General features: G+C 56.9%; 1 protein-coding gene across 1 annotated transcript in view; it reads right to left on the bottom strand.

Moving 5' to 3' along the window:
* FCGBP (Fc gamma binding protein) overlaps positions 1-25,540 on the bottom strand; it is a 42,617-nt gene that overhangs the window by 2,584 nt on the left and 14,493 nt on the right. Inside the window, exons 9-24 of the mRNA XM_056135642.1 lie at positions 25,225-25,424; positions 22,398-22,539; positions 20,804-21,141; positions 19,086-19,659; positions 18,187-18,803; positions 16,086-16,629; positions 14,420-15,030; positions 12,994-13,591; positions 12,620-12,819; positions 9,778-9,919; positions 8,163-8,500; positions 6,486-7,059; positions 5,574-6,190; positions 3,473-4,016; positions 1,853-2,424; positions 823-1,396 (exon numbers count right to left, since the gene is read on the bottom strand). Of these exons, the coding sequence (XP_055991617.1) occupies positions 823-1,396; positions 1,853-2,424; positions 3,473-4,016; positions 5,574-6,190; positions 6,486-7,059; positions 8,163-8,500; positions 9,778-9,919; positions 12,620-12,819; positions 12,994-13,591; positions 14,420-15,030; positions 16,086-16,629; positions 18,187-18,803; positions 19,086-19,659; positions 20,804-21,141; positions 22,398-22,539; positions 25,225-25,424 (7,185 nt within the window). The remainder of the gene's footprint in view (positions 1-822; positions 1,397-1,852; positions 2,425-3,472; positions 4,017-5,573; positions 6,191-6,485; positions 7,060-8,162; positions 8,501-9,777; positions 9,920-12,619; positions 12,820-12,993; positions 13,592-14,419; positions 15,031-16,085; positions 16,630-18,186; positions 18,804-19,085; positions 19,660-20,803; positions 21,142-22,397; positions 22,540-25,224; positions 25,425-25,540) is intronic.

Raw genomic sequence — 25,540 nt, 5'->3', positions numbered from 1 at the left:
AGGGAGGGTGTATCAGGCATGGGGTTGGTGATGAATAATGCAGGGGACTGCCCCCCGCCACCAACACTCAGCCCAGAGTGATCAGGGTGGCAGTGGAGAAGTGGGGACCCAGTTGTCCAGGGGCAGATGGATGGGGGAAGCATAGACAGCAAGTCATGTCCAGGAGAGGGCAACGACAAGGGATGTGGGCATGGGGTAGAGAGTGCCGGGTGGTGGTGGAGCCACGGCAGGTAGCATGGCCAGAGAGAGAGGCTGAGGATGGGAGATGAAGTCTGCAGTGACATCCTGATGTCACATGCGAATGCAGTAGGTGGAAGGTCCCTGAGGACACGCAGGAGACACCCATCCTCAGAGGTCAGGGCTAGATACAGCACCCACTCTCTGTGCTCAGGAAAGATGCAAACACTCAGGTCAGGGGGGTGGGCCGAGACAGAGACTTGGCTGAGTGGAGGCTGGAAGGGAACAGGACCCCTGACTGAGGAGATCTGAAAGGTACAGTGCTGGCCTGGAGGGGGGGGGTCTCATCCTGAGGGACTTGTCCTGCAGGGTCCTGTCTGGGAGCCCCATCCTAAGGGTCCTAGCCTGGAGGTCCAGTCTTGGGGACCCTGTCCTGGGGGTACCATCCTGGGGGTCCCACCCATGGGAGGCTCTGGCCCTCGTGTGGGAAGCTGCCAGCCTGACCCACCCTCCTAGCTCCCTGCAGAAAGGAACCCCGAGCAGGTCTCAGGAGCGTGGGCTCTTGGAAGGAGCATGGAGTGGGGGGTAGGGGGCGTCACAGGAGAAGCCAGGGATGTCCCCAAGGCAGGGTCCCCCATCACTCACGGCAGAAGCTGTCGGTCCTCCAGGGCTTCACCTCCACGCCAGCCGCCTGGCAGGCAGCGGTGTAGGCAGCAAGGCTGCGGCACAGGTAGGTGAAGTTGCCCTTGTAGGCGCACAGGTCGTACACACACTGGCGGAAGTACTCTGAGGGGTTCAGCACGTCATGGCAGGCCTTGAAGGGGCCGTTGGGGTCCTGGAGGCGCCCGCAGGCTTGCAGGCTCTCATAGGGGGCGGTCTGCTCCGCCAGGCACACGGGGCAGCCCTGGGGCCCACAGCCCTCAGTGCAGCCCGGCGGGGAGTTGGGCGTGCGCCAGGCCGCTCCGAAGGTCTCCACACTGGAGGCCAGCTGGCCGTTGGGCAGCGCCAGGTCATCGCTCCAGTTGCCGTTGAAGTTGCCACAGAGGCCGCACACACGGTCCCGGAAGGAGCTGGGAATGGAGATGAGAACGTAGGCCTCCCCATCGTAGAGAAGCCGCAGCCCCTCGGTGGTCTGCAGAATCATGTTCCGACCCTCGGCGGTCACCCGCACTGAGCCCACGGCCACCGGCAGGGTCACCACCTCACCATCCACAGTCACCTGTGGGGAAGCATGGGGAGCAAGGTCAGAGGTCCCCAAGAACCCTAGAGAAAAACTGGGTCCTGCTCAGTCTCCTCACTTCCTGTATAGTACCACCCCCCCCCCCCGAACACCAGAGGAGAGTCGGCCTGTGACTGTGTCCCCCAGGCCCCCCCCACGACCCCAGCAAATGCCCAGGACAGATCTGGGTCCACGTTTTTTTTTCCCTTTTTGGGTCACATCTAGCTATGCTCAGGGGTTACTCCTGGCTCTGCACTCAGCAATCACTCCTGACGGTGCCCAGGGGACCATATGGGATGACAGGGATCAAATCCGGTTGGCTGCGTGCAAGGCAAATGCCCTACTAACTATTGCTCCCGCCTTAGGATGTGAGTCCCTTTTATATACTCCTCAGGTCTCCCTTAAGTTTCCCAGGCCCCCACTCCAGTCCTCCCAGGTAGGGTCCTGCCAACTTACATGTGACCCTCGGCCCAGGCTCACAGCCAGACCAGACACCGTTATCAGCAGGCGCTGGACATCCCCGGCTGCGTCCTTCTCGAGCACAATGGAGAAGTCCTCGTCTCCGGGCTGAGGCCAACAGACCCGGGCCAGGACATAGGAGCAGGAGCCGTGAAGGTCATAGACGCGGCCGTCCAGGGTGATATAGTGGACTCCCCCGCTGGCCACACAGCGGCCACAGCCAGTCGGGAAGCAGGCCTGGACACCGTCCTGCACCCGGCACTCCTCGTAGGGTCTGCACGTAGTGCCCTGCTGGCAGTGAACCTTGCCGCCTGGCCTGCACTCACAGCGCCGCCCGCATTCGGGCCCAGGGTAGAAGGTCTGACCCAGCGGGTAGTAGCGGCCCTCATGGAGGCAGCCGCACTGGCCCACAGGCACGCAGGTGTCCCCGCTGAGCACGAAGCCGGCATCACACACGCAGCCCTCGATGCAGGCTGGCTCGCAGCCCTCTGGGGTGGACAGGCTTGGGCAGCTTACGGGGCAGGAGTCCCCACAGAGCTGGTAGTGGCTGTTGGCCGGGCACTGAAGGGCTGCAGGGGGCGGGGAGAAAAGGGGAAGCAAGTGAGGCAGGTATGAGGCTGGGAGGTTCCCAAGGGAGGAGACCCCCGCCCCCTAGCCCCCCAGGCTGGTGAACTGGCTGGTCTCTGCCTGAGAACATTTCACACACAGATCTGAGTGCAAGTTCTTTTTGTTATCTGACACAGCTGGCAGGGCTCAGGGCTTCTTCCTGGCTCTGTGCTCCAGGATCACAGCTGACAGGGCTCTGGGGATTATATGGGGTACCAGGGGTCAAACCCAGGTTGGCTGCATGCAAGGCAAGCATCCTGGCCGCTGTTCTATCCCTTCTGCCCAGTGATTTCTGTTCTAGTTAAGTTCAGCTCTCTGACCAAGCTCTAACGTTTCTTTTTGTGGGGAGCAGGGGAGGGTGCATCTAGCAGTGTTTGGAGGTTACTCCCAGTTCTGTGTTCATAGATCTCCCACCCAGTGGTGCCCTGCAGGAACTGAGTTATCCTGAGTCTCCTGCATACAAAGCATGGCTCCGGCCCATTGGGCTCTCTTGCTGGATAGATGCTATATGTTTTGGTTTTGGGGGCCACACCTGGCAATGTTCAGGGATTACTTCTGCACTCAAGAATTACTGTTGGCGGTGCTCAGGGGACCATATGGATGCCGGGGATCAAACCCCAGCATGCAAATGCCCTACCCACTGGACTATCATGCTCCAGTCTCAAAGTGCTGTTTTTGCCTGTTTGTGGATCCAGCCCAGTAGTACCTACCCACTGTTTTGCGTAGGCTCCACTACCTGTTTTTGTTTTGGCTTTGCTTTTGGACCACACCTGCTCAGTATTCAGGAATCACTACTAGCACTGCTCAGGGCACCATATGTGGTGCCAGGGATTGAATCAGGGCCTTGGCCAAAGTGGCTGCGTGCAAGGCAAGTGCTTGCCCCTGTTGTACTGTCTCCCGCCCCAAAAGGAGCTATTTGGACGAGAGCACTGCAGACCTTAAGCCACACTAGAAGGACCTAGTCTTAGCATTCTTAAAGTGGTGGGGTCACAAGCATGGGTCAGTACTCACGACAGAAGTCAGGACGTCTCCACTCATCGATCTGGGCCCCAGCGGCCTGGCAGGCTGCCACATAGGCAGCCACTGCTTGACAGAGGCCTTCCTGGTGGCCCTGTGCCTGGCAAGCATCCAGCAAACAGGCCTCAAAGAACTGGTTAGGTGGCACGAGGTGGTGGCAGGGTGCCAGCGGGCCGTTGGGGGCTGAGATGATACCACAGGCGTCGGGTCCAGCAAACTGTGCCTGCTGTTCGGGCGTGCACTGTGGCGGGCACGGCCCGGGCACGCACTTGTCACAGTCTTCGGTGCCGCCCACCTGCCACTGGCCAGGATTCTTGCCCACTGCCTGCGGGTCGTCCGTTGCATTCTGGTTGTAGTTCCCACACAGGCCACAGAGGATGCCCTGGTATGCTGCGGGCACACGCAGGCGCAGGTCACTCTTGCCGTCGTAGGCCATTGAGATCCCATTGGCAGCCTTCACCACCACGTCCCTGCCGCTCAGGTATGCATGCAGGCGCGAGTCCAGCTGGAAGGGCAGTGCCACCAGCACACCATCCACCTGCGGGCGGGGCATGGACACAGGTTTGAGTCCCTGGGGTGGAATTCTGAGCAGAGGCCCTCGGCCCTGTGACCATAGTGGGAGGATGGTGGGTAATAATCATCATAATAACGATGATACAGAGAAGCTGCTGCTGGCTCTCACTTGCCCTCTGAAGCAGCGACCTTTTTTTTTTTGTTTCACTTTTTGTGTCGCATCCGGCGATGCTCAGAGGTTACACCTGGCTCTGCACTCAGGAATTACTCCTGGTGGTGTTTGGGGGGCCCTATGCGATGCCAGGGATTGAAGCCTGATAGACCGCATGCAAGGCAAACGCCCTACCTGCTGTACTATTGTCCCGGCCCCTTGAGGCAGCAACTTATTAATTTTGAAAAATTAAGACAAGAATATGTTGATTTGGGCCACACCCGGTCGGCCGTGCTCAGGTTCTGTCCTCAGAGATTACTCCTGGCGGGGCACAGGAAACCATATAAAGAGCTGGGGCTCAAACCTGGGCTGTCCGTGTACAAGCAACTGCTTTACTCATTGTACTATTGTTCTGGACCCAGCAGGTACTTTTCTTCGAATTTTTTATTTATTTTGGTTTTGGGGCAACACCTGGCTCCTGACGGTGCTCAGGGGAACACCAAGGTGTGGAGCTGGCAGCATGCGAGACAAGCACCTTAACCCCTGTACTCTCTCCAGCCCCTGGTGGCCTTCATTCTTAGGCACATTTCATTTTTTTAACCATTGTGCTCAGGGATCACTCCTGGTAGTACTGGGAGGGAGGATCATACACGGTTCTGAGGATGGAACGGGGGTCAGCTGTGTGCAAGGCAAGTTCCTGATCCTCTACGCTATCTTCCTGACCATAAGTTATTTATTTTATTTACTATTATATTTATTCATTTTATGGGGCGATAGCACAGCGGGTAGCCTATTGCATGGGGCCCACACAGGTTTGGTTCCTCTTTCCCTCTCGAAGAGCGCGGACAGCTACTGAGAGTATCCTGCCTGCACAGCAGAGCCTGGCAAGCTCCCCGTTGGCGTGTTTGATATGCCAAAAACAGTAACTAGTCTCACAATGGAGATGTTACTGGTGCCCTCTTCAGCAAATCCATGAACAACAGGAGGATAAGTGCTATAGTGCAGTGCTATTATTTCTTGGAGGGGGCACACCCAACGATGCAGAGGGCTTACTCCTGGGTCTGCACTCAGGGGTTCCTCCTGACAGGCTCGGGGGACCCTCTGGGATGCCAGGGATCAAACCCGGGCCAGCTTCATGCAAGACAAGCATCCTACCCGCTGTGCTGTGGCTCCCAGCCCCAGCCTTTTGTATTGGGGGGCTTTGGGGTCACTCCTCGCTCCATGCTCAGAGAACCCTGCCAGGCTGGTGCTCAAATCCAGTTCCTCGTTCATCCAGTTCCTGCACCAAAGTCTTTAGAGCCTATTTCAGGAAAGAATAAACAAGGACTCCGGGAGGTCCCTGCTCTAAACTGTCCTAGCTCAGGGCCGGCACAGAGCCCTTGCCGCCTGGGGGAGGTGAGTGGCAGGCCAGAGACCTCACGGAACTCTCACCTGCAGCTGGCGGGGCCAGCGGGAGCTGACCGTCAGGTTGTGATTATAGATGTAGAGGCTGGCGCTGCGGGTGTAGCTCACTGCCTGGCTGCCGCGGTGCTCGTTGGCGACGGTGACGGTGAAGTTCTCCAGGCCATGGGGCAGCCCATGGCAGGGCGCGCTCAGCAGGTACTCACAGGCGCCTTGGAAGTTGTATCGGTGCCCATCCAGAGTGAGGTAGTGGGGGTCGCCCCAGGCCTTACACTCGGCTGTGCTGGTTGGGCGGCAGCCGAGCTGGCCAGATGGAAGCAGGCCGCATTCTTCACCCTGCCCACAGCTGGCGGGCGAGCAGACCACGGAGCTGTTTCCGGGGCCGCAGCGGCAGCGCTGGGAGCAGGTGCTGTCGGCCCAGAACTCACTGCCAGCCTCGTGGTAAGTGCCATTGACCCAGCAGCCGCAGCCACTGTCCAGGGACACGCACTGGCCGGCGCTCAGCACGAAGCCTTCGTCACACTGGCAGCCCTCAGCACAGGGGCCCTCGCACTGAGCGGGCTCGGGGGGCGGGAGAGGAGAGGGGCAACTGGCCGGGCAGGGGTTGCCGCAGAGCTCGTAGTGGCTGTTCTGGGGGCAGGGCATTTCTGGGGGGGGGGGGAGAGAGAGAGAGAGAGAGAGAGAGAGATTAAGAAGTGGGGATACTGGAGTGATGGTACAGCAGGAGGGCACTTGTCTTGCAGTGGCCAACCTAGATTTGATCCCCGGCATCCCATATAGTTCCCTGAGCACCGCCAGGAGGGATTCCTGAGCGCAGAGCCGGGAGTAACCCCTGAACATCACCAGGCGTGGCCCCAAAACAACAACAAAAAGTCCCAGAAGGACTGGAGTAAAACTAACTAGACAGGACCCCCCAGTTCTCCGGTGTTCCCCAACACTCACCACAGCCAAGCTGCGTCCTCCAGTCCTCGATGACTACCCCCGCGGCCTGGCAGGCGGCAGCATAGGCCGCCAGTGCCTGGCAGAGTATGTCCTGGGATCCACCACCGAAGCACACGTCTATGACACAGCCCTTGAAGTAGCTCTCGGGAGGCACGTGGGCATGGCAGGCGGCGAAGGGGCCTCCGGAGCCAGAGGCCAGGGGCCCGCAGAAGCCAGGGCCGCTGAACTGCTCCAGCTGGTCCTCGGAGCAGGACGGGCAGGAGCCCTGACACTCGTCCCAGCAGAAGGGGTCCGAGTCGGGGACTCTCCAGCTGCCACCCCATGCGGTGTTCGAGGGAGCCAGGGTGCCGTTGGGGAAGACTCGGTCATTGCTGACGTTGCGGTCCATGTTCCCGCAGAGCCCGCACACGGCGTCAGAGTAGCTGCTGGGCAGCGTCACCTCCACCCGCGCATTCCAATCGTAGGTGACCTGCAGCCCGAAGTTGGTGACCAGCACGGCCTTGCCAGGTCCCTGGGTCACGGTAATGCGCCCGCCGGCCTCGGAGACTGGCAGAGCTGTGAGCACTTGGTTCACCTGGGGAAGCGGGGAAGGGAGGCAGAGGGTCAGCTCAGCTCTGGCCACTGAGCTCCTCCCACCCCTCTCCCTACCCCGGCAGGCTGCTGCTGTGCTCACACAGTCGCTCAACAAACAACTCAGACAGCTGCTCGGCAAACAGGCTCCGACAATGGAACCTCAGCCTGGCTTCTGGAGGACCCTCGGTGCCTTCCAACTCTCTCTCTAAGCTCTCTGTTGTCTCTCTTCCCCTCCAGCTCTCTCGTTCTCGTTTGCTGTTGGTTTTTGAACCACACTCAGTAGTGCTCAGGGCTTACCTCTGGCTCTATCTATGCTCAGGGTTCACTCCTGAGCTTGGGAATGCCACAGATAGAACGTGGATGCACTCAAGGCAAGTGCCCTGCCCTCCATACTCTCCACGGCCCTAGATCTCTCGTTCTGGATTGCTCTTTGTCTCTTTCTGCTCTCTCTCTCTCTCCTCTGTATCTTTCTCACTCCCCTTCTCCCTCCATCTCCCTGAATTATGCTGCAGGTGGGAACGTCTGCTGAGCCTCCGTGAAGGCCACAGTCTCCCTGAGAGGCAGAAGCTGCTCTAATCCCCCTTCTGAAATAAGGAAAACTGAGGCCCCAGCGTGTCTCAGCTCATGAGGGGAGCCTGGATTCAAACCTGGTTTCTAACCTGGCCGGGACCAGAAGTTCTCTGATTTGGTCCTGAGCAAAGGGCTGGGCCAATTGGACCTGCAAGTGTGTGTGTGTGTGTGTGTGTGTGTGTGTGTGTGTGTGTGTGTGTGTGTTCTTGCTGTCTTCATTGTTGGCATTGCTGACTTTGTTTTGGGCTCACACCTGGTGGTGCTCAGGGATTGCTCCTGGCTCTGTGCTCCAGGATCACTCCTGGTGGGCTCAGGGGACCATATGGGGGTGCCGGGGATCGCACCAGGATCAGTTGCATGCAAGACAATTCCCTACCAGCTGTGCTATCTCTCTGGCCCCTTTTGCTGACATTTTGACTGAAGAGGAGCTAAAAAGCCTGGGGCTGCCATCGCTGTGCCCAATACAGCCTCTCTTGCCCTTCTGGGAGTTGGGAGCCAGGAGGAGGGCTGCAGGACCCCTCCAGTCAGACCTACCCGGACATGGCCCTTCTCTTTTTTGTGGATGGAGATGTTGACGCCGAGCGTGCTCACAGTGACCTGCTTCACGTAGGACACAGCGGGGTTGCCGCGGTTCTCATTCTTGGTGGTGATGGTGAAGGGGGTCAGGCCTGTGGCATTGCCTGTCGGACACTCAGTGGTGGCCAGCACGTAGTCGCAGGTACCCTGGAAGTTGAAGTTCCGGCCATCGAAGGACTGGTAGTGGGGGTCTCCCCAGACCAAGCACACGGCCTGGTAGTTGGGCACACACACGCCCTGGCCGTCTTTCTCCTCGCACTTCTCTTGGGGTCTGCAAGTAACACCGTGGCACGGGTCTGGGAGCAAAGGAGAGAGCCTGTGAGGGGCTGCCCAGTGAAGGGCGGCGGCACCCCATGACCTGCAGGAGGAGGCTGGCTCAGAGCGCCCCCTGGAGGTGAGACCAGATTCCAGGTCTGATCCCCAATTTCCAGACATTGGGGTCAGCCTCCGCTCCTGCTCCCTGCGGTCCAGACCCTGGGCTGTGGTTGAGAGACCGAGAGCCGGTACTCACATGGGTCTGTGATACCACTTAACGGTACTACCCACTTTACTAAATGAGCCCAAATTCCTCACTTTCGTGTCCATGGGTTGCTTACATTTCCCAGGAGAGCTGACCTAGATTGTTTATTTAGCCTGATCTCTCTCTCTCTTTCTTTCTCTCTTCCCCCCTTCTCTGTCTTCCTTATTTCTTTTTTGTTTGTTTGTTTGTTTTTTGAGTCACATTTGTCAGTGTTCTGGGTTTACCCTTGGCTCTCTGCTCAGGAACCACTCCTGGTGGTGCTCAGGGTACCATGTGTGCCAAGGATTCAAACCGGGCTTGGCTGCATGCAAGGGAAATACCCTAACCTTTACATCAACGCTGAAGTCCCAAGTCTGCAAGGTTCTTGTTTTTTCTTTTTAATTTTTGGATTACACCCAACAGTGCTCAGAGGCTGCTCCCAGCTCTGTCCCTTGGGGGACCGTGTGGTGCTGGGATGTAACTGGACCTACTACCTGCAAAGCCTGAGCTCCAGCCCACTGAGCCATCTCCCTATCATTCCAGTGTCTATACTTACTTTTGGTCCTTCAGACAGAAAGCTCTCCCTGTCTCTACTCCAGGCTGAGGGTGTCTGACCTGGCCCCAGGTCTCTGCCTTCAAATTTGGAGGCTCCTCTGACTCTGGAATACCACCTCCCCCCTCTGCCTGGGGGTCCTTACCCTTGAGGATCTGAGACCACCCATGCCTACCACAAGCAAAGATCCTGGTCACCCCACCAGCAGGGTTAACACCTGCACTCTTTTGTTTTGTTTTTTTTCTGGCCATACCAGGCATGCTCAAGGGTTACTCCTGACTGCAAACAGGAATCACTCCTGGAGGTGCTCAAGGGACCATTTGGGATGCCGGAGATTAAACCCTGGTCAAGGCAATGATATCTGTTGTATCATCGCTCTAGCCTCCAGTACCAGGCAGTAGCACCCTTGTTCAGCTGCCAGACCAGTGCCCCACTTGCCCTGATTCAGGCTCCACCCAGATCCTTCCGGGCCCCGCCCAGATCCTCCAGGCCCCGCCCCTGCCAGGCCCAGGGCACTGCACCTTTGCTGATGCAGCTCAGGACACCTCCTGAAGGCTCGCACACTTCATGCGGGAGGCAGGTGTGGTTGCGGCACACCATGGCTTTGGCACCGTGGCACACACACCGTAGCCGGCAGTTGTTCAGGAGCACAGTCGTGTTTGGCTGTGGGCACAGAGCGCACCAATGTCAGGCTGAGGACTGATTTTGACCTCTCTGAGCTTCCAGGGCAGACAAGCTTTCAGCAGGGTGACCCCCTGGCTGGGAATGTAAGACACAGCATGGCCTTAGGGTCCAATTCGTTCGTTCTCTCGCCCTTTCGTTCACTGCAGCATATCCACCAGGCAAGTGCCCCAGGAGAAAGAGGAAGCCGGGAGCTGAGCACAGTGCTGGGGCCCACAGCCATCTTCGCCCCGTCCAAGCCACAGTATGGCTTAATTCTCTACGCTCGGAGCCCTCCTCTGAAAGCTTCAGATTATGATCATGCCCACCCGTGAAAGGGCAGCGCAGTGGGTCAAACAGAGGAAACATGAAATGGAAAGGCTGAAGTCATTCAGGCTGAAGAGAGGGGCACGGAGAGAGGGAATGGCTTGGGAAAGTGGTGATGATTTTTAAAGCCAAAGGATGTGCCCAGGGACACTTATTGCACTATACCCTCAGCTTCTGCGTGTTGGAAGATTTTTGTCACAAAATGTTTACATCTGGGGCTGGAGCAATAGCACAGCGGGTAGGGCGTTTTTCTTGCACGCGGCTGACCCGGTTTGTTTTCCAGCATCCCATATGGTCCCCCAAGCACTGCCAGGAGTAATTCCTGAGTGCAGAGTCAGGAGTAAACCCTGTGCATTGCCAGGTGTTACCCAAAAGGAAAAAAAATAATAAAGTTTATATTTGTATGTGGCACACACACACACACACACACACACACACACCCCTATGAGACACAGGACTGAGTGTTCAACAGCATGAGAAGGGGCACCAATGCCCCCTCCCTGTCACTGTCACTGTCCTCCCATTCTACATTGATTTGCTCGAGTGGGCCCAGTAACATTTTGAGAATTGTTGTTACTGTGTTTGGCATATCGAATACGTCATGGGTAGCTTGCTAGGCTTTGCCTTGTCAGCAAGATACACTTGGTAGCTTGCCAGGCTCTCTGAAAGGGGGGAAGGAATTGAACTTGGGTCGGACGGGTCGGTTGCGTGCAAGGCAAACGCCTTACCCCCTGTGCTATCACTCCAGCCCCCTCCCTGAGCAGACTAAATCTATGACTAGCTTTGGACTCCCCCAAACTTGATTTCTAATAGCCTGCTGTTACCAGAATCCCTGTTGATAGCATAAAGCTGATTAACACATACTTGATAATTTTGGGGGTTCTCCCCCAGTTTTGTGCATAGTGGCACAGGAAGCCAGTCTTAGGAATTCCTGGCCAGCTGGGCTGATGGTTCAATGCTGGGGCTCGAAGATATGGAATATATGAAATAATTCTGGCCCTGCTGAGTGGGGATTGGCCAGGGTTACTCCCAGCAATTTCCAGGGGGCTGGATGATGTCAGAAACTGAACTGGGGTCCTGTGCCCACAAAGCAGTTATACTGTCTCCGTAACTCCATTTTCTGTACATTTTGTGTTAGGCAAGCATCTGCAGTCCTGGGAATGAATCAGGGCTGGCGATACGCAAGGCAAGTGCTTTATCCCCTATCCTATGCCCTCAGGTCCTTATTTTTTACTTTGTCTATTTTATTTTTAATTTATTATTATTATTATTTTGGTTTTGGGGCCACACCTGGTGGTGCTCTGGACTTATTTCTTGCTGTGCACTCAGGGATCACTCCTGGTGAGCTTGGAGGACTATATGGACTGCCAGGGATCAATCTCAAATTGGTTGCATACAAGGTAAACGCCATACCTATTATACTATAACTCTAGCCTCTAGACACTGCATTCTTACAAATTGGGATAATACTAACTGTAAAACTGTAAGGGTGAGAATAAAGACTTAAACACACTCCACTTAGGTATTTGTTTTTGAACATCCGTTTCTATGTAGATCCAGGCAGTTCAAGCCCAGGTTATTTAAAGGTGAGAAAATAACAAGGTTTAGAGAATGTGTGTGTGTGTGTGTCCAGCACAGAGGGAATTCCATCTGTGTCTTGGCCCCTGTCACTACTGTGTGTTGGAGAACTATGCTAGAGGGTCCTGCTGCCCAGAGCACCCACTCCTTTGAGGCAGACCAATCTAGGGGTGGTGCACACCCCAGCCAAGGGAAAGGGCGCATTGGAAGCTGAGGGAAAGACAGCGAAGATAACACAGAGGAGCAGATGTGTCAGAGATACAACTGGCTTGGGATCCAGAACCAAAATGTGGGAGGAAGGGAGGGTTTGGGGTAGCAGAGCCTGGGGGTGAGTGAGAAAGCCCTTCCCACCTGCAGGGGCTGGGGAGCATGGAAGACAGGGGGGAGGCACCCAGGGGACTCTGTGGATGGCTCCGGGATGGCTGAGAAGGTGAGGAGGCCTCTGCCGGTGTCTGCATCTCCATCACCCCACTCACTCCCAGAGGCACTTCAAGGCGTCTGCCCTTGCGGCACCCTCTTTCTGGGTCCCCTTTCCCCGCATCTCTTCTCCCACCCGGTGTCCCTTTCAATCCACCCCCACTGAAGGCCCTTGATGATCTGAATCCCACACTGCGCCCCTCTGATTCTCAACGACTGCACGCCCGTGTGTTTTCCTCAGCCCAGCCTCGGAGCCGTGGCCCCTGCTCTGCCTCTGCCCACCCCCTCCCCACCAGCTTCCTCGCCCCTCCCAGTTTTCCCTGGTTCCTAGGTTCCAGCTTCAAATCAGAGCCCCATCCTGGGCCCAGCCCTCTCTCTCACCTCATAGTAGATGCCATTGTGGAAGCAGCCACAGTCCTGTTCGGGCACACAGGCGTTGCCACTGTTGAGAAAGCCGGGGTCACACTGGCAGCCCTCAGCACAGCTGTCGGGGCAATGTGGGGGTGCGCTGAGTGCAGAGCACCCCAGAGAGCAGGTGTCTGCACAGATCTCGTAGTGGCTGTTGGGGGGACAGATCATGGCTGCAAAGAGAGGGGAAGGGCCACGTGAGTCCCCGAGCGACAGAGGGGGCGCAGGGTCTGGGGTCTGCCCTTATTGCGTGTCCTTTCCTCCTTTGCCCTCTCCTCCCCTGCTCTTGGGCTGGGTCCCTCCCCACCCCTCACCCACGTTTCCCTCCTTCTCTGTCCCTCACTCACGGCAGAACGACTCGTTCCTCCAGGGCTTCACCTGGCCCCCTGCGGCCTGGCAGGCACTCACATAGGCGTGGATGGTGGAGCAGAGGATGCTCTGGTTCCCGTTGCCCACGCACATGTCGAACACGCAGTCCTGCAGGGCACCCTCAGGGTCGATAAACGAGTGGCAGGCGGCCAGTGGCCCGTTGGGGTTAGTGAGGAAGCCGCAGAAACCGTCCTGCTGGAACTGCTGCTGCTGCTCGGGCGTGCACACCGCACCTTCCCCGCAGTCCCCACCGGGCTGGCAGGTGGTGGGGGGCGCCGGCAGGCATGGCGAGCCAGGCACCTTCTCCTCCCAGGAGTTGCCGAAGTCGTTGGGGTTGCTGGCCTGGGAGCCATCGGGCTTCTGGAAATCATCCTTGGGGTCGCCGTTGTAGTCTCCACACAAGCCGCACAGCTGTTGGTAGTAGCTGCCCGGGACCGTGACCCGCACATAGTACTTGAGGTCGTAGGTCACGCGCAGGCCGAAGTTGGTCTCGATCGCCACGTCTGAGCCGTGCTGGGAGACACGGATTTCGCCGTTGTTCAGCACCACCGGCAGATTCATGTCCACGCCGTTCACCTGGGCAGGGAGAAGCCAAGCTTCAGAGGGTGCCTTGGGAGCGCGCAGACTCGAGGCCCAGCTCCTGCCTGACGCTGACCATGTGGGGAACCTCACCTCACAGAGCCTTAATTTTCATATTTGTTAGATGGCGTAATAACAAGGTTTTTAGTGGTTCTGTTTTATTTTGTATGTTTGGGGGGCCACATCCAGCGGTGCTCCAGGAGAACTCCTAGCTCTGCACTCAGGGATCACTCCTGGTGCGGCTCAGGGGACCATATGTGGTGCTCAGGGGATCACATGGGGAACAAACCGGGCTGGGCATGTGCTAGGGAAGCAACCTACCCGCTCTACTATCACTCCGGCCCCAATAACAGGGTCTTCTGGTGTTTGAGTGGTGGCCCCCAAATGATATGCGCCCCTAGGACTGCAGAATATCACCTTGTGTTCCTTCTTCTTTGCAGGGCAGCACACCTGAGGCTATGCTATGGAGGAGGTTCACTGCCTGCAGTGCTCGGGGGATTACGTGGTGCCAGACCCCACTAGGCCTGGAGGATGAAGTGAAGGGTGGGGGAGACCAAAGGGGCTAGTCAAGGAACGGGCTCAGGGAGACAATGCACCACCAGTGCAGGTCCAAGGTTCCCTCCCACCTCCATGCCTCTGAGCTAAGACAACCTTGGCTCCTCGGGACATCAGGCCTCACCCTCCTGCCACTGGTTCAGGCATGGACTTGGGCCTGCCCCTGATCCTGGCTCTGATGGCCCCGCCCCTCGCACCAGAGGCCCTGCCCATTACCCTGAAGCCTTGCCCCTCACTGGAGGGGCCCTGCCTCATGACCCTGGTGCTCACCGTGACCTTCCACAGATTCTGTTCCAGCCGCAGGGTGTAGTTCCCCACTATCACGGTGATGGCCTTGGTCACGCTCACGCGGTCCCCGTTCCAGTGCACGTTTTCCTGCAGGACTGTGAACTGGGGCAGGCTGGGGGCCTGGGGCAGGCCGGGCTGGCTCCTGCATGTGCTAGCGAGTACGTACAGGCAGGCGCCCATGAAGTTGAAGCGGCGGCCGTCGAAGGTGGTGTAGTGGGGGTCTCCCGACGCCTCGCAGGTGACCGACCCCACTGACACGCAGCCCAGCGTACCGTTGCTGGGTCGGCAGGCCTCGTGCGGGCCGCAGCCGGCAGCCTGGCAGGACACCACGCCATCCTGCTGGCAGTGGCACAGGGAGCTGCAGTCGGGGCCGGGGTAGAAGGTTTGACCCAGCGGGTAGTAGCGGCCCTCATGGAGGCAGCCGCACTGGCCCACAGGCACGCAGGTGTCCCCGCTGAGCACGAAGCCTGGGTCACACACACAGCCCTCGATGCAGGCTGAGTCGCAGCCCTCCGGGGTGGACAGGCTTGGGCAGCTTATGGGGCAGGAGTCCCCACAGAGCTGGTAGTGGCTGTTGGCTGGGCACTGGAGGGCTGCAGGGGGCGAGGACAAGAGGGGAAGCAAGTGAGGCACGTACGAGGCAGGGAGGTACCCAGGGGAGGAGACGAACCCCCCCCCACCTTTCCCCAGCCCCCCAGGCTAGTGAACTGGCTGGTCTCTGCCTGAGAACATTTCACACGCAGATCTTAGTTAGTGCAAGTTCTTTCTGTTATCTGCCACAGCTGGCAAGGCTTCTTCCTGGCTCTGTGCTCCAGGATCACGGCTGACAGGGTTCTAGGGATCATATGGGTACCAGGGGTCAAACCCAGGTTGGCTGCATGCAAGACAAGCATCCTGACTGCTGTGCTATCCCTCCTGCCCAGTGATTTCTGTTCTAGTAAGTCCAGCTCTCTGACCAAGTTCTAACTTTTCTTTTTTGTGGGGAGCAGGGGAGGGTGCATCTAGCAGTGTTTGGGGGCTACTCCCAGTTCTGTGTTCAAAGATCCCTCCCAGTGTTGCCCTTCAGGAACTGAGAAACCTGGGCCTCCTGCGTACAAAGCATGGCTCCGGCCCATTGGGCTCTCTTGCTGGACAGATGCTATATGTTTTGGTTTTGGGGGCCACACCTGGCAATGCTCAGGGATTACGTCTGCACTCAAGAATTACTGTTGGCAGTGCTCAGGGGACCATATGGGATGCCGGGGATCAAACCCCAGCATGCAAATGCCCTACCCACTGAACTATCACGCTCCAGTCTCAAAGTGCTGTTTTTGCCTGTTTGTGGACCCCACCCAGTAGTACCTACCCACTGTTATGTTTAGGCCCCACTATCTTTTTTTTGTTTTGACTTTGCTTTTGGACCACACCTGCTCAGTATTCAGGAATCACTACTAGCACTGCTCAGGGCACCATATGTGGTGCCAGGGATTGAATCAGGGCCTTGGCCAAAGTGGCTGCGTGCAAGGCAAGTGCTTGCCCCTGTTGGACTCTCTCCCGCCCCAAAAGGAGCTATTTGGACGAGAGCACTGCAGACCTTAAGCCACACTAGAAGGACCTAGTCTTAGCGTTCTTAAAGTGGGTGGGGTCACAAGCATGGGTCAGTACTCACGACAGAAGTCAGGACGTCTCCACTCATCGATCTGGGCCCCAGCGGCCTGGCAGGCTGCCACATAGGCGGCCACTGCTTGACAGAGCCCTTCCTGGTTGTTCTGTGCCTGGCAAGCATCCAGCAAACAGGCCTCAAAGAATTGGTTAGGTGGCACGAGGTGGTGGCAGGGTGCCAGCGGGCCGTTGGGGGCTGAGATGATACCACAGGCGTCGGGTCCAGCAAACTGTGCCTGCTGTTCGGGCGTGCACTGTGGCGGGCACGGCCCGGGCACGCACTTGTCACAGTCTTCGGTGCCGCCCACCTGCCACTGGCCAGGATTCTTGCCCACTGCCTGCGGGTCGTCCGTTGCATTCTGGTTGTAGTTCCCACACAGGCCACAGAGGATGCCCTGGTATGCTGCGGGCACACGCAGGCGCAGGTCACTCTTGCCGTCGTAGGCCATTGAGATCCCATTGGCAGCCTTCACCACCACGTCCCTGCCGCTCAGGTATGCATGCAGGCGCGAGTCCAGCTGGAAGGGCAGTGCCACCAGCACACCATCCACCTGCGGGCGGGGCATGGACACAGGTTTGAGTCCCTGGGGTGGAATTCTGAGCAGAGGCCCTCGGCCCTGTGACCATAGTGGGAGGATGGTGGGTAATAATCATCATAATAACGATGATACAGAGAAGCTGCTGCTGGCTCTCACTTGCCCTCTGAAGCAGCGACCTTTTTTTTTTTGTTTCACTTTTTGTGTCGCATCCGGCGATGCTCAGAGGTTACACCTGGCTCTGCACTCAGGAATTACTCCTGGTGGTGTTTGGGGGGCCCTATGCGATGCCAGGGATTGAAGCCTGATAGACCGCATGCAAGGCAAACGCCCTACCTGCTGTACTATTGTCCCGGCCCCTTGAGGCAGCAACTTATTAATTTTGAAAAATTAAGACAAGAATATGTTGATTTGGGCCACACCCGGTCGGCCGTGCTCAGGTTCTGTCCTCAGAGATTACTCCTGGCGGGGCACAGGAAACCATATAAAGAGCTGGGGCTCAAACCTGGGCTGTCCGTGTACAAGCAACTGCTTTACTCATTGTACTATTGTTCTGGACCCAGCAGGTACTTTTCTTCGAATTTTTTATTTATTTTGGTTTTGGGGCAACACCTGGCTCCTGACGGTGCTCAGGGGAACACCAAGGTGTGGAGCTGGCAGCATGCGAGACAAGCACCTTAACCCCTGTACTCTCTCCAGCCCCTGGTGGCCTTCATTCTTAGGCACATTTCATTTTTTTAACCATTGTGCTCAGGGATCACTCCTGGTAGTACTGGGAGGGAGGATCATACACGGTTCTGAGGATGGAACGGGGGTCAGCTGTGTGCAAGGCAAGTTCCTGATCCTCTACGCTATCTTCCTGACCATAAGTTATTTATTTTATTTACTATTATATTTATTCATTTTATGGGGCGATAGCACAGCGGGTAGCCTATTGCATGGGGCCCACACAGGTTTGGTTCCTCTTTCCCTCTCGAAGAGCGCGGACAGCTACTGAGAGTATCCTGCCTGCACAGCAGAGCCTGGCAAGCTCCCCGTTGGCGTGTTTGATATGCCAAAAACAGTAACTAGTCTCACAATGGAGATGTTACTGGTGCCCTCTTCAGCAAATCCATGAACAACAGGAGGATAAGTGCTATAGTGCAGTGCTATTATTTCTTGGAGGGGGCACACCCAACGATGCAGAGGGCTTACTCCTGGGTCTGCACTCAGGGGTTCCTCCTGACAGGCTCGGGGGACCCTCTGGGATGCCAGGGATCAAACCCGGGCCAGCTTCATGCAAGACAAGCATCCTACCCGCTGTGCTGTGGCTCCCAGCCCCAGCCTTTTGTATTGGGGGGCTTTGGGGTCACTCCTCGCTCCATGCTCAGAGAACCCTGCCAGGCTGGTGCTCAAATCCAGTTCCTCGTTCATCCAGTTCCTGCACCAAAGTCTTTAGAGCCTATTTCAGGAAAGAATAAACAAGGACTCCGGGAGGTCCCTGCTCTAAACTGTCCTAGCTCAGGGCCGGCACAGAGCCCTTGCCGCCTGGGGGAGGTGAGTGGCAGGCCAGAGACCTCACGGAACTCTCACCTGCAGCTGGCGGGGCCAGCGGGAGCTGACCGTCAGGTTGTGATTATAGATGTAGAGGCTGGCGCTGCGGGTGTAGCTCACTGCCTGGCTGCCGCGGTGCTCGTTGGCGACGGTGACGGTGAAGTTCTCCAGGCCATGGGGCAGCCCATGGCAGGGCGCGCTCAGCAGGTACTCACAGGCGCCTTGGAAGTTGTATCGGTGCCCATCCAGAGTGAGGTAGTGGGGGTCGCCCCAGGCCTTACACTCGGCTGTGCTGGTTGGGCGGCAGCCGAGCTGGCCAGATGGAAGCAGGCCGCATTCTTCACCCTGCCCACAGCTGGCGGGCGAGCAGACCACGGAGCTGTTTCCGGGGCCGCAGCGGCAGCGCTGGGAGCAGGTGCTGTCGGCCCAGAACTCACTGCCAGCCTCGTGGTAAGTGCCATTGACCCAGCAGCCGCAGCCACTGTCCAGGGACACGCACTGGCCGGCGCTCAGCACGAAGCCTTCGTCACACTGGCAGCCCTCAGCACAGGGGCCCTCGCACTGAGCGGGCTCGGGGGGCGGGAGAGGAGAGGGGCAACTGGCCGGGCAGGGGTTGCCGCAGAGCTCGTAGTGGCTGTTCTGGGGGCAGGGCATTTCTGGGGGGGGGGAGAGAGAGAGAGAGAGAGAGAGAGAGATTAAGAAGTGGGGATACTGGAGTGATGGTACAGCAGGAGGGCACTTGTCTTGCAGTGGCCAACCTGGATTTGATCCCCGGCATCCCATATAGTTCCCTGAGCACCACCAGGAGCGCAGAGCCGGGAGTAACCCCTGAACATCACCAGGTGTGGCCCCAAAACAACAACAAAAAGTCCCAGAAGGACTGGAGTAAAACTAACTAGACAGGACCCCCCAGTTCCCCGGTGTTCCCCAACACTCACCACAGCCAAGCTGCGTCCTCCAGTCCTCGATGACTACCCCCGCGGCCTGGCAGGCGGCAGCATAGGCCGCCAGTGCCTGGCAGAGTATGTCCTGGGATCCACCACCGAAGCACACGTCTATGACACAGCCCTTGAAGTAGCTCTCGGGAGGCACGTGGGCATGGCAGGCGGCGAAGGGGCCTCCGGAGCCAGAGGCCAGGGGCCCGCAGAAGCCAGGGCCGCTGAACTGCTCCAGCTGGTCCTCGGAGCAGGACGGGCAGGAGCCCTGACACTCGTCCCAGCAGAAGGGGTCCGAGTCGGGGACTCTCCAGCTGCCACCCCATGCGGTGTTCGAGGGAGCCAGGGTGCCGTTGGGGAAGACTCGGTCATTGCTGACGTTGCGGTCCATGTTCCCGCAGAGCCCGCACACGGCGTCAGAGTAGCTGCTGGGCAGCGTCACCTCCACCCGCGCATTCCAATCGTAGGTGACCTGCAGCCCGAAGTTGGTGACCAGCACGGCCTTGCCAGGTCCCTGGGTCACGGTAATGCGCCCGCCGGCCTCGGAGACTGGCAGAGCTGTGAGCACTTGGTTCACCTGGGGAAGCGGGGAAGGGAGGCAGAGGGTCACTTGAGAGGGGTGGCCAGAGCCCAGAGCTCCTCCCACCCCTCTCCCTACCCCGGCAGGCTGTTGCTGTGCTCACACAGTCGCTCAACAAACAACTCAGACAGCTGCTCGGCAACAGGCTCAGACAATGGAACCTCAGCCTGGCTTCTGGAGGACCCTCGGTGCCTTCCAACTCTCTCTCTAACCTCTCTGTTGTCTCTCTTCCCCTCCAGCTCTCTCGTTCTCGTTTGCTGTTGGTTTTTGAACCACACTCAGTAGTGCTCAGGGCTTACCTCTGGCTCTATCTATGCTCAGGGTTCACTCCTGAGCTTGGGAATGCCACAGATAGAACGTGGATGTACTCAAGGCAAGTGCCCTACCCTCCCCACTCTCCACGCCCTAGATCTCTCGTTCTGGATTGCTCTTTGTCTCTTTCTGCTCTCTCTCTCTCTCTCTCTCTCTCTCTCTCTCTCTCTCTCTCTCTCTCTCTCTCTCCTCTGTATCTTTCTCACTCCCCTTCTCCCTCCATCTCCCTGAATTATGCTGCAGGTGGGAACGTCTACTGAGTCTCCGTGCAGGCCACAGTCTCCCTGAGAGGCAGAAGCTGCTCTAATCCCCCTTCTGAAATAAGGAAAACTGAGGCCCCAGCGTGTCTCAGCTCATGAGGGGAGCCTGGATTCAAACCTGGTTTCTAACCTGGCCGGGACCAGAAGTTCTCTGATTTGGTCCTGAGCAAAGGGCTGGGCCAATTGGACCTGCAAGTGTGTGTGTGTGTGTGTGTGTGTGTGTGTGTGTGTGTGTGTGTTCTTACTGTCTTCATTGTTGGCATTGCTGACTTTGTTTTGGGCTCACACCTGGTGGTGCTCAGGGATTGCTCCTGGCTCTGTGCTCCAGGATCACTCCTGGTGGGCTCAGGGGACCATATGGGGGTGCCGGGGATCGCACCAGGATCAGTTGCATGCAAGACAATTCCCTACCAGCTGTGCTATCTCTCTGGCCCCTTTTGCTGACATTTTGACTGAGGAGGAGCTAAAAAGCCTGGGGCTGCCATCGCTGTGCCCAATACAGCCTCTCCTGCCCTTCTGGGAGTTGGGAGCCAGGAGGAGGGCTGCAGGACCCCTCCAGCCAGACCTACCCGGACATGGCCCTTCTCTTTTTTGTGGATGGAGATGTTGACGCCGAGCGTGCTCACAGTGACCTGCTTCACGTAGGACACAGCGGGGTTGCCGCGGTTCTCATTCTTGGTGGTGATGGTGAAGGGGGTCAGGCCTGTGGCATTGCCTGTCGGACACTCAGTGGTGGCCAGCACGTAGTCGCAGGTACCCTGGAAGTTGAAGTTCCGGCCATCGAAGGACTGGTAGTGGGGGTCTCCCCAGACCAAGCACACGGCCTGGTAGTTGGGCACACACACGCCCTGGCCGTCTTTCTCCTCGCACTTCTCTTGGGGTCTGCAAGTAACACCGTGGCACGGGTCTGGGAGCAAAGGAGAGAGCCTGTGAGGGGCTGCCCAGTGAAGGGCGGCGGCACCCCATGACCTGCAGGAGGAGGCTGGCTCAGAGCGCCCCCTGGAGGTGAGACCAGATTCCAGGTCTGATCCCCAATTTCCAGACATTGTGGTTCACCTCAGCTCCTGCTCCCTGCGGTCCAGACCCTGGGCTGTGGTTGAGAGACCGAGAGCCGGTACTCACATGGGTCTGTGATACCACTTAACGGTACTACCCACTTTACTAAATGAGCCCAAATTCCTCACTTTCGTGTCCATGGGTTGCTTACATTTCCCAGGAGAGCTGACCTAGATTGTTTATTTAGCCTGATCTCTCTCTCTCTTTCTTTCTCTCTTCCCCCCTTCTCTGTCTTCCTTATTTCTTTTTTGTTTGTTTGTTTGTTTTTTGAGTCACATTTGTCAGTGTTCTGGGTTTACCCTTGGCTCTCTGCTCAGGAACCACTCCTGGTGGTGCTCAGGGTACCATGTGTGCCAAGGATTCAAACCGGGCTTGGCTGCATGCAAGGGAAATACCCTAACCTCTACATCCACGCTGAAGTCCCAAGTCTGCAAGGTTCTTGCAGTGCTCAGAGGCTGCTCCCAGCTCTGTGCCTGGGGAGGGCGGGGGGGAGACCGTGTGGTGCTGGGATGTAACTGGACCTACTACCTGCAAAGCCTGAGCTCCAGCGCACTGAGCCATCTCCCTATCGTTCCAGTGTCTATACTTACCTTTGGTCCTTCAGACAGAAAGCTCTCCCTGTCTCTGCTCCAGGCTGAGGGTGTCTGACCTGGCCCCAGGTCTCTGCCTTCAAATTTGGAGGCTCCTCTGACTCTGGAATACCACCTACCCCCTCTGCCTGGGGGTCCTTAGCCTTGAGGATCTGAGACCACCCATGCCTACCACAAGCAAAGATCCTGGTCACCCCACCAGCAGGGTTAACATCTGCACTCTTTTGTCTTGTTTTTTTCTGGCCACACCAGGCATGCTCAAGGGTTACTCCTGACTGCAAACAGGAATCATTCCTGGAGGTGCTCAAGGGACCATTTGGGATGCCGGAGATTAAACCCTGGTCAAGGCAATGATATCTGTTGTATCATCGCTCTAGCCTCCAGTACCAGGCAGTAGCACCCTTGTTCAGCTGCCAGATCAGTGCCCCACTTGCCCTGATTCAGGCTCCACCCAGATCCTTCCGGGCCCCGCCCAGATCCTCCAGGCCCCGCCCCTGCCAGGCCCAGGGCACTGCACCTTTGCTGATGCAGCTCAGGACACCTCCTGAAGGCTCGCACACTTCATGCGGGAGGCAGGTGTGGCTGCGGCACACCATGGCTTTGGCACCGTGGCACACACACCGCAGCCGGCAGTTGTTCAGGAGCACAGTCGTGTTTGGCTGTGGGCACAGAGCGCACCAATGTCAGGCTGAGGACTGATTTTGACCTCTCTGAGCTTCCAGGGCAGACAAGCTTTCAGCAGGGTGACTCCCTGCCTGGGAATGTAAGACACAGCATGGCCTTGGGGTCCAATTCGTTCGTTCTCTCGCCCTTTCGTTCACTGCAGCATATCCACCAGGCAAGTGCCCCAGGAGAAAGAGGAAGCCGGGAGCTGAGCACAGTGCTGGGGCCCACAGCCATCTGCGTCCCATCCAAGCCACAGAATGGCTTAATTCTCTACACTCGGAGCCCTCCTCTGAAAGCTTCAGATTATGATCATGCCCACCCGTGAAAGGGCAGCACAGTGGGTCAAACGGAGAAAACATGAAATGGAAAGGCTGAAGTCATTCAGGCTGAAGAGAGGGGCATGGAGAGAGGGAAGGGTTTGGGAAAGTGGTGATGATTTTTAAAGCCAAAGGATGTGCCCAGGGACACTTATTGCACTATACCCACAGCTTCTGGGTGTTGGAAGTTTTTTGTCACAAAATGTTTACATCTGAGGCTGGAGCAATAGCACAGCGGGTAGGGCGTTTTTCTTGCAAGGGCCGACCCAGTTTGTTTCCCAGCATCCCATATGGTCCCCCAAGCACTGCCAGGAGTAATTCCTGAGTGCAGAGCCCGGAGTAACCCCTGTGCATCACCAGGTGTGATCCAAAAAGAAAAAAAAATAAATTTTATATCTGTATGCAACACACACATACATACACACACCTATGAGACCCAGATAGGACTGAGTGTTCAACAGCATGAGGGAGGGGCACCAATGCCCCCTCCCTGTCACTGTCACTGTCCTTCCATTCTACATTGATTTGCTAGAGCGGGCCCAGTAACATTGTGAGACTTGCTGTTACTATGTTTGGCATATAGATATAATACATCGCAGGTAGCTTGCAAGGCTTTGCCGTGTGGGCGAGATACACTTGGTAGCTTGCCAGGCTCTCTGAGAGGGGGAAAGGAATCAAACTTGGGTTGGCCATGTGCAAGGCAATTACCCTACCTGCTGTGGTATCGCTCCAGTTACCTCCCTGTGCAGACTAAATCTATGACTAGCTTTCGACTCCCCCAAACTTGACTTCTAATAGCCTGCTGTTACCAGAATCCCTGTTGATAGCATAAAGCTGATTAACACATACTTGATAATTTTGGGGGTTCTCCCCCAGTTTTATGCATAGTGGCAGAGGAAGCCAGTCTTAGGAATTCCTGGCCAGCTGGGCTGATGGTTCAATGCTGGGGCTCGAAGATATGGAATATATGAAATCATTCTGGCCCTGCTGAGCGGGACATGGCCACGCTTATTCCCAGCAATTTCCAGGGGGCTGGGTGATGCCAGAAACAAAACTGAGTTTCTGTGCCAGCAAAGCATGTGTATTGTCTCCCTAACCCCATTTTCTGTATATTTTGTGTTCAGGAAAGCATCTGCATTCTGGGAATGAATCAGGGCTGGTGATATGCAAGGCCAGTACTTTATCCCCTATCCTATGCCCTCAGGTCCTTATTTTTTACTTTGTCTATTTTATTTTTAATTTATTATTATTATTATTTTGGTTTTGGGGCCACACCTGGTGGTGCTCTGGACTTATTTCTTGCTGTGCACTCAGGGATCACTCCTGGTGAGCTTGGAGGACTATATGGACTGCCAGGGATCAATCTCAAATTGGTTGCATACAAGGTAAACGCCATACCTATTATACTATAACTCTAGCCTCTAGACACTGCATTCTTACAAATTGGGATAATACTAACTGTAAAACTGTAAGGGTGAGAATAAAGACTTAAACACACTCCACTTAGGTATTTGTTTTTGAACATCCGTTTCTATGTAGATCCAGGCAGTTCAAGCCCAGGTTATTTAAAGGTGAGAAAATAACAAGGTTTAGAGAATGTGTGTGTGTGTGTGTCCAGCACAGAGGGAATTCCATCTGTGTCTTGGCCCCTGTCACTACTGTGTGTTGGAGAACTATGCTAGAGGGTCCTGCTGCCCAGAGCACCCACTCCTTTGAGGCAGACCAATCTAGGGGTGGTGCACACCCCAGCCAAGGGAAAGGGCGCATTGGAAGCTGAGGGAAAGACAGCGAAGATAACACAGAGGAGCAGATGTGTCAGAGATACAACTGGCTTGGGATCCAGAACCAAAATGTGGGAGGAAGGGAGGGTTTGGGGTAGCAGAGCCTGGGGGTGAGTGAGAAAGCCCTTCCCACCTGCAGGGGCTGGGGAGCATGGAAGACAGGGGGGAGGCACCCAGGGGACTCTGTGGATGGCTCCGGGATGGCTGAGAAGGTGAGGAGGCCTCTGCCGGTGTCTGCATCTCCATCACCCCACTCACTCCCAGAGGCACTTCAAGGCGTCTGCCCTTGCGGCACCCTCTTTCTGGGTCCCCTTTCCCCGCATCTCTTCTCCCACCCGGTGTCCCTTTCAATCCACCCCCACTGAAGGCCCTTGATGATCTGAATCCCACACCGCGCCCCTCTGATTCTCAACGACTGCACGCCCGTGTGTTTTCCTCAGCCCAGCCTCGGAGCCGTGGCCCCTGCTCTGCCTCTGCCCACCCCCTCCCCACCAGCTTCCTCGCCCCTCCCAGTTTTCCCTGGTTCCTAGGTTCCAGCTTCAAATCAGAGCCCCATCCTGGGCCCAGCCCTCTCTCTCACCTCATAGTAGATGCCATTGTGGAAGCAGCCACAGTCCTGTTCGGGCACGCAGGCGTTGCCACTGTTGAGAAAGCCGGGGTCACACTGGCAGCCCTCAGCACAGCTGTCGGGGCAATGTGGGGGTACGCTGAGTGCAGAGCACCCCAGAGAGCAGGTGTCTGCACAGATCTCGTAGTGGCTGTTGGGGGGACAGATCATGGCTGCAAAGAGAGGGGAAGGGCCACGTGAGTCCCCGAGCGACAGAGGGGGCGCAGGGTCTGGGGTCTGCCCTTATTGCGTGTCCTTTCCTCCTTTGCCCTCTCCTCCCCTGCTCTTG

This window comes from Sorex fumeus, unplaced genomic scaffold (assembly GCF_029834395.1).
Source record: "Sorex fumeus unplaced genomic scaffold, SorFum_2.1 ptg000122l, whole genome shotgun sequence".
Taxonomy (NCBI): Eukaryota; Metazoa; Chordata; class Mammalia; order Eulipotyphla; family Soricidae; genus Sorex; species Sorex fumeus.
The sequence above is the reverse complement of the archived record's forward strand: the minus strand, read 5'-3'. Positions and strand labels throughout refer to the sequence as shown.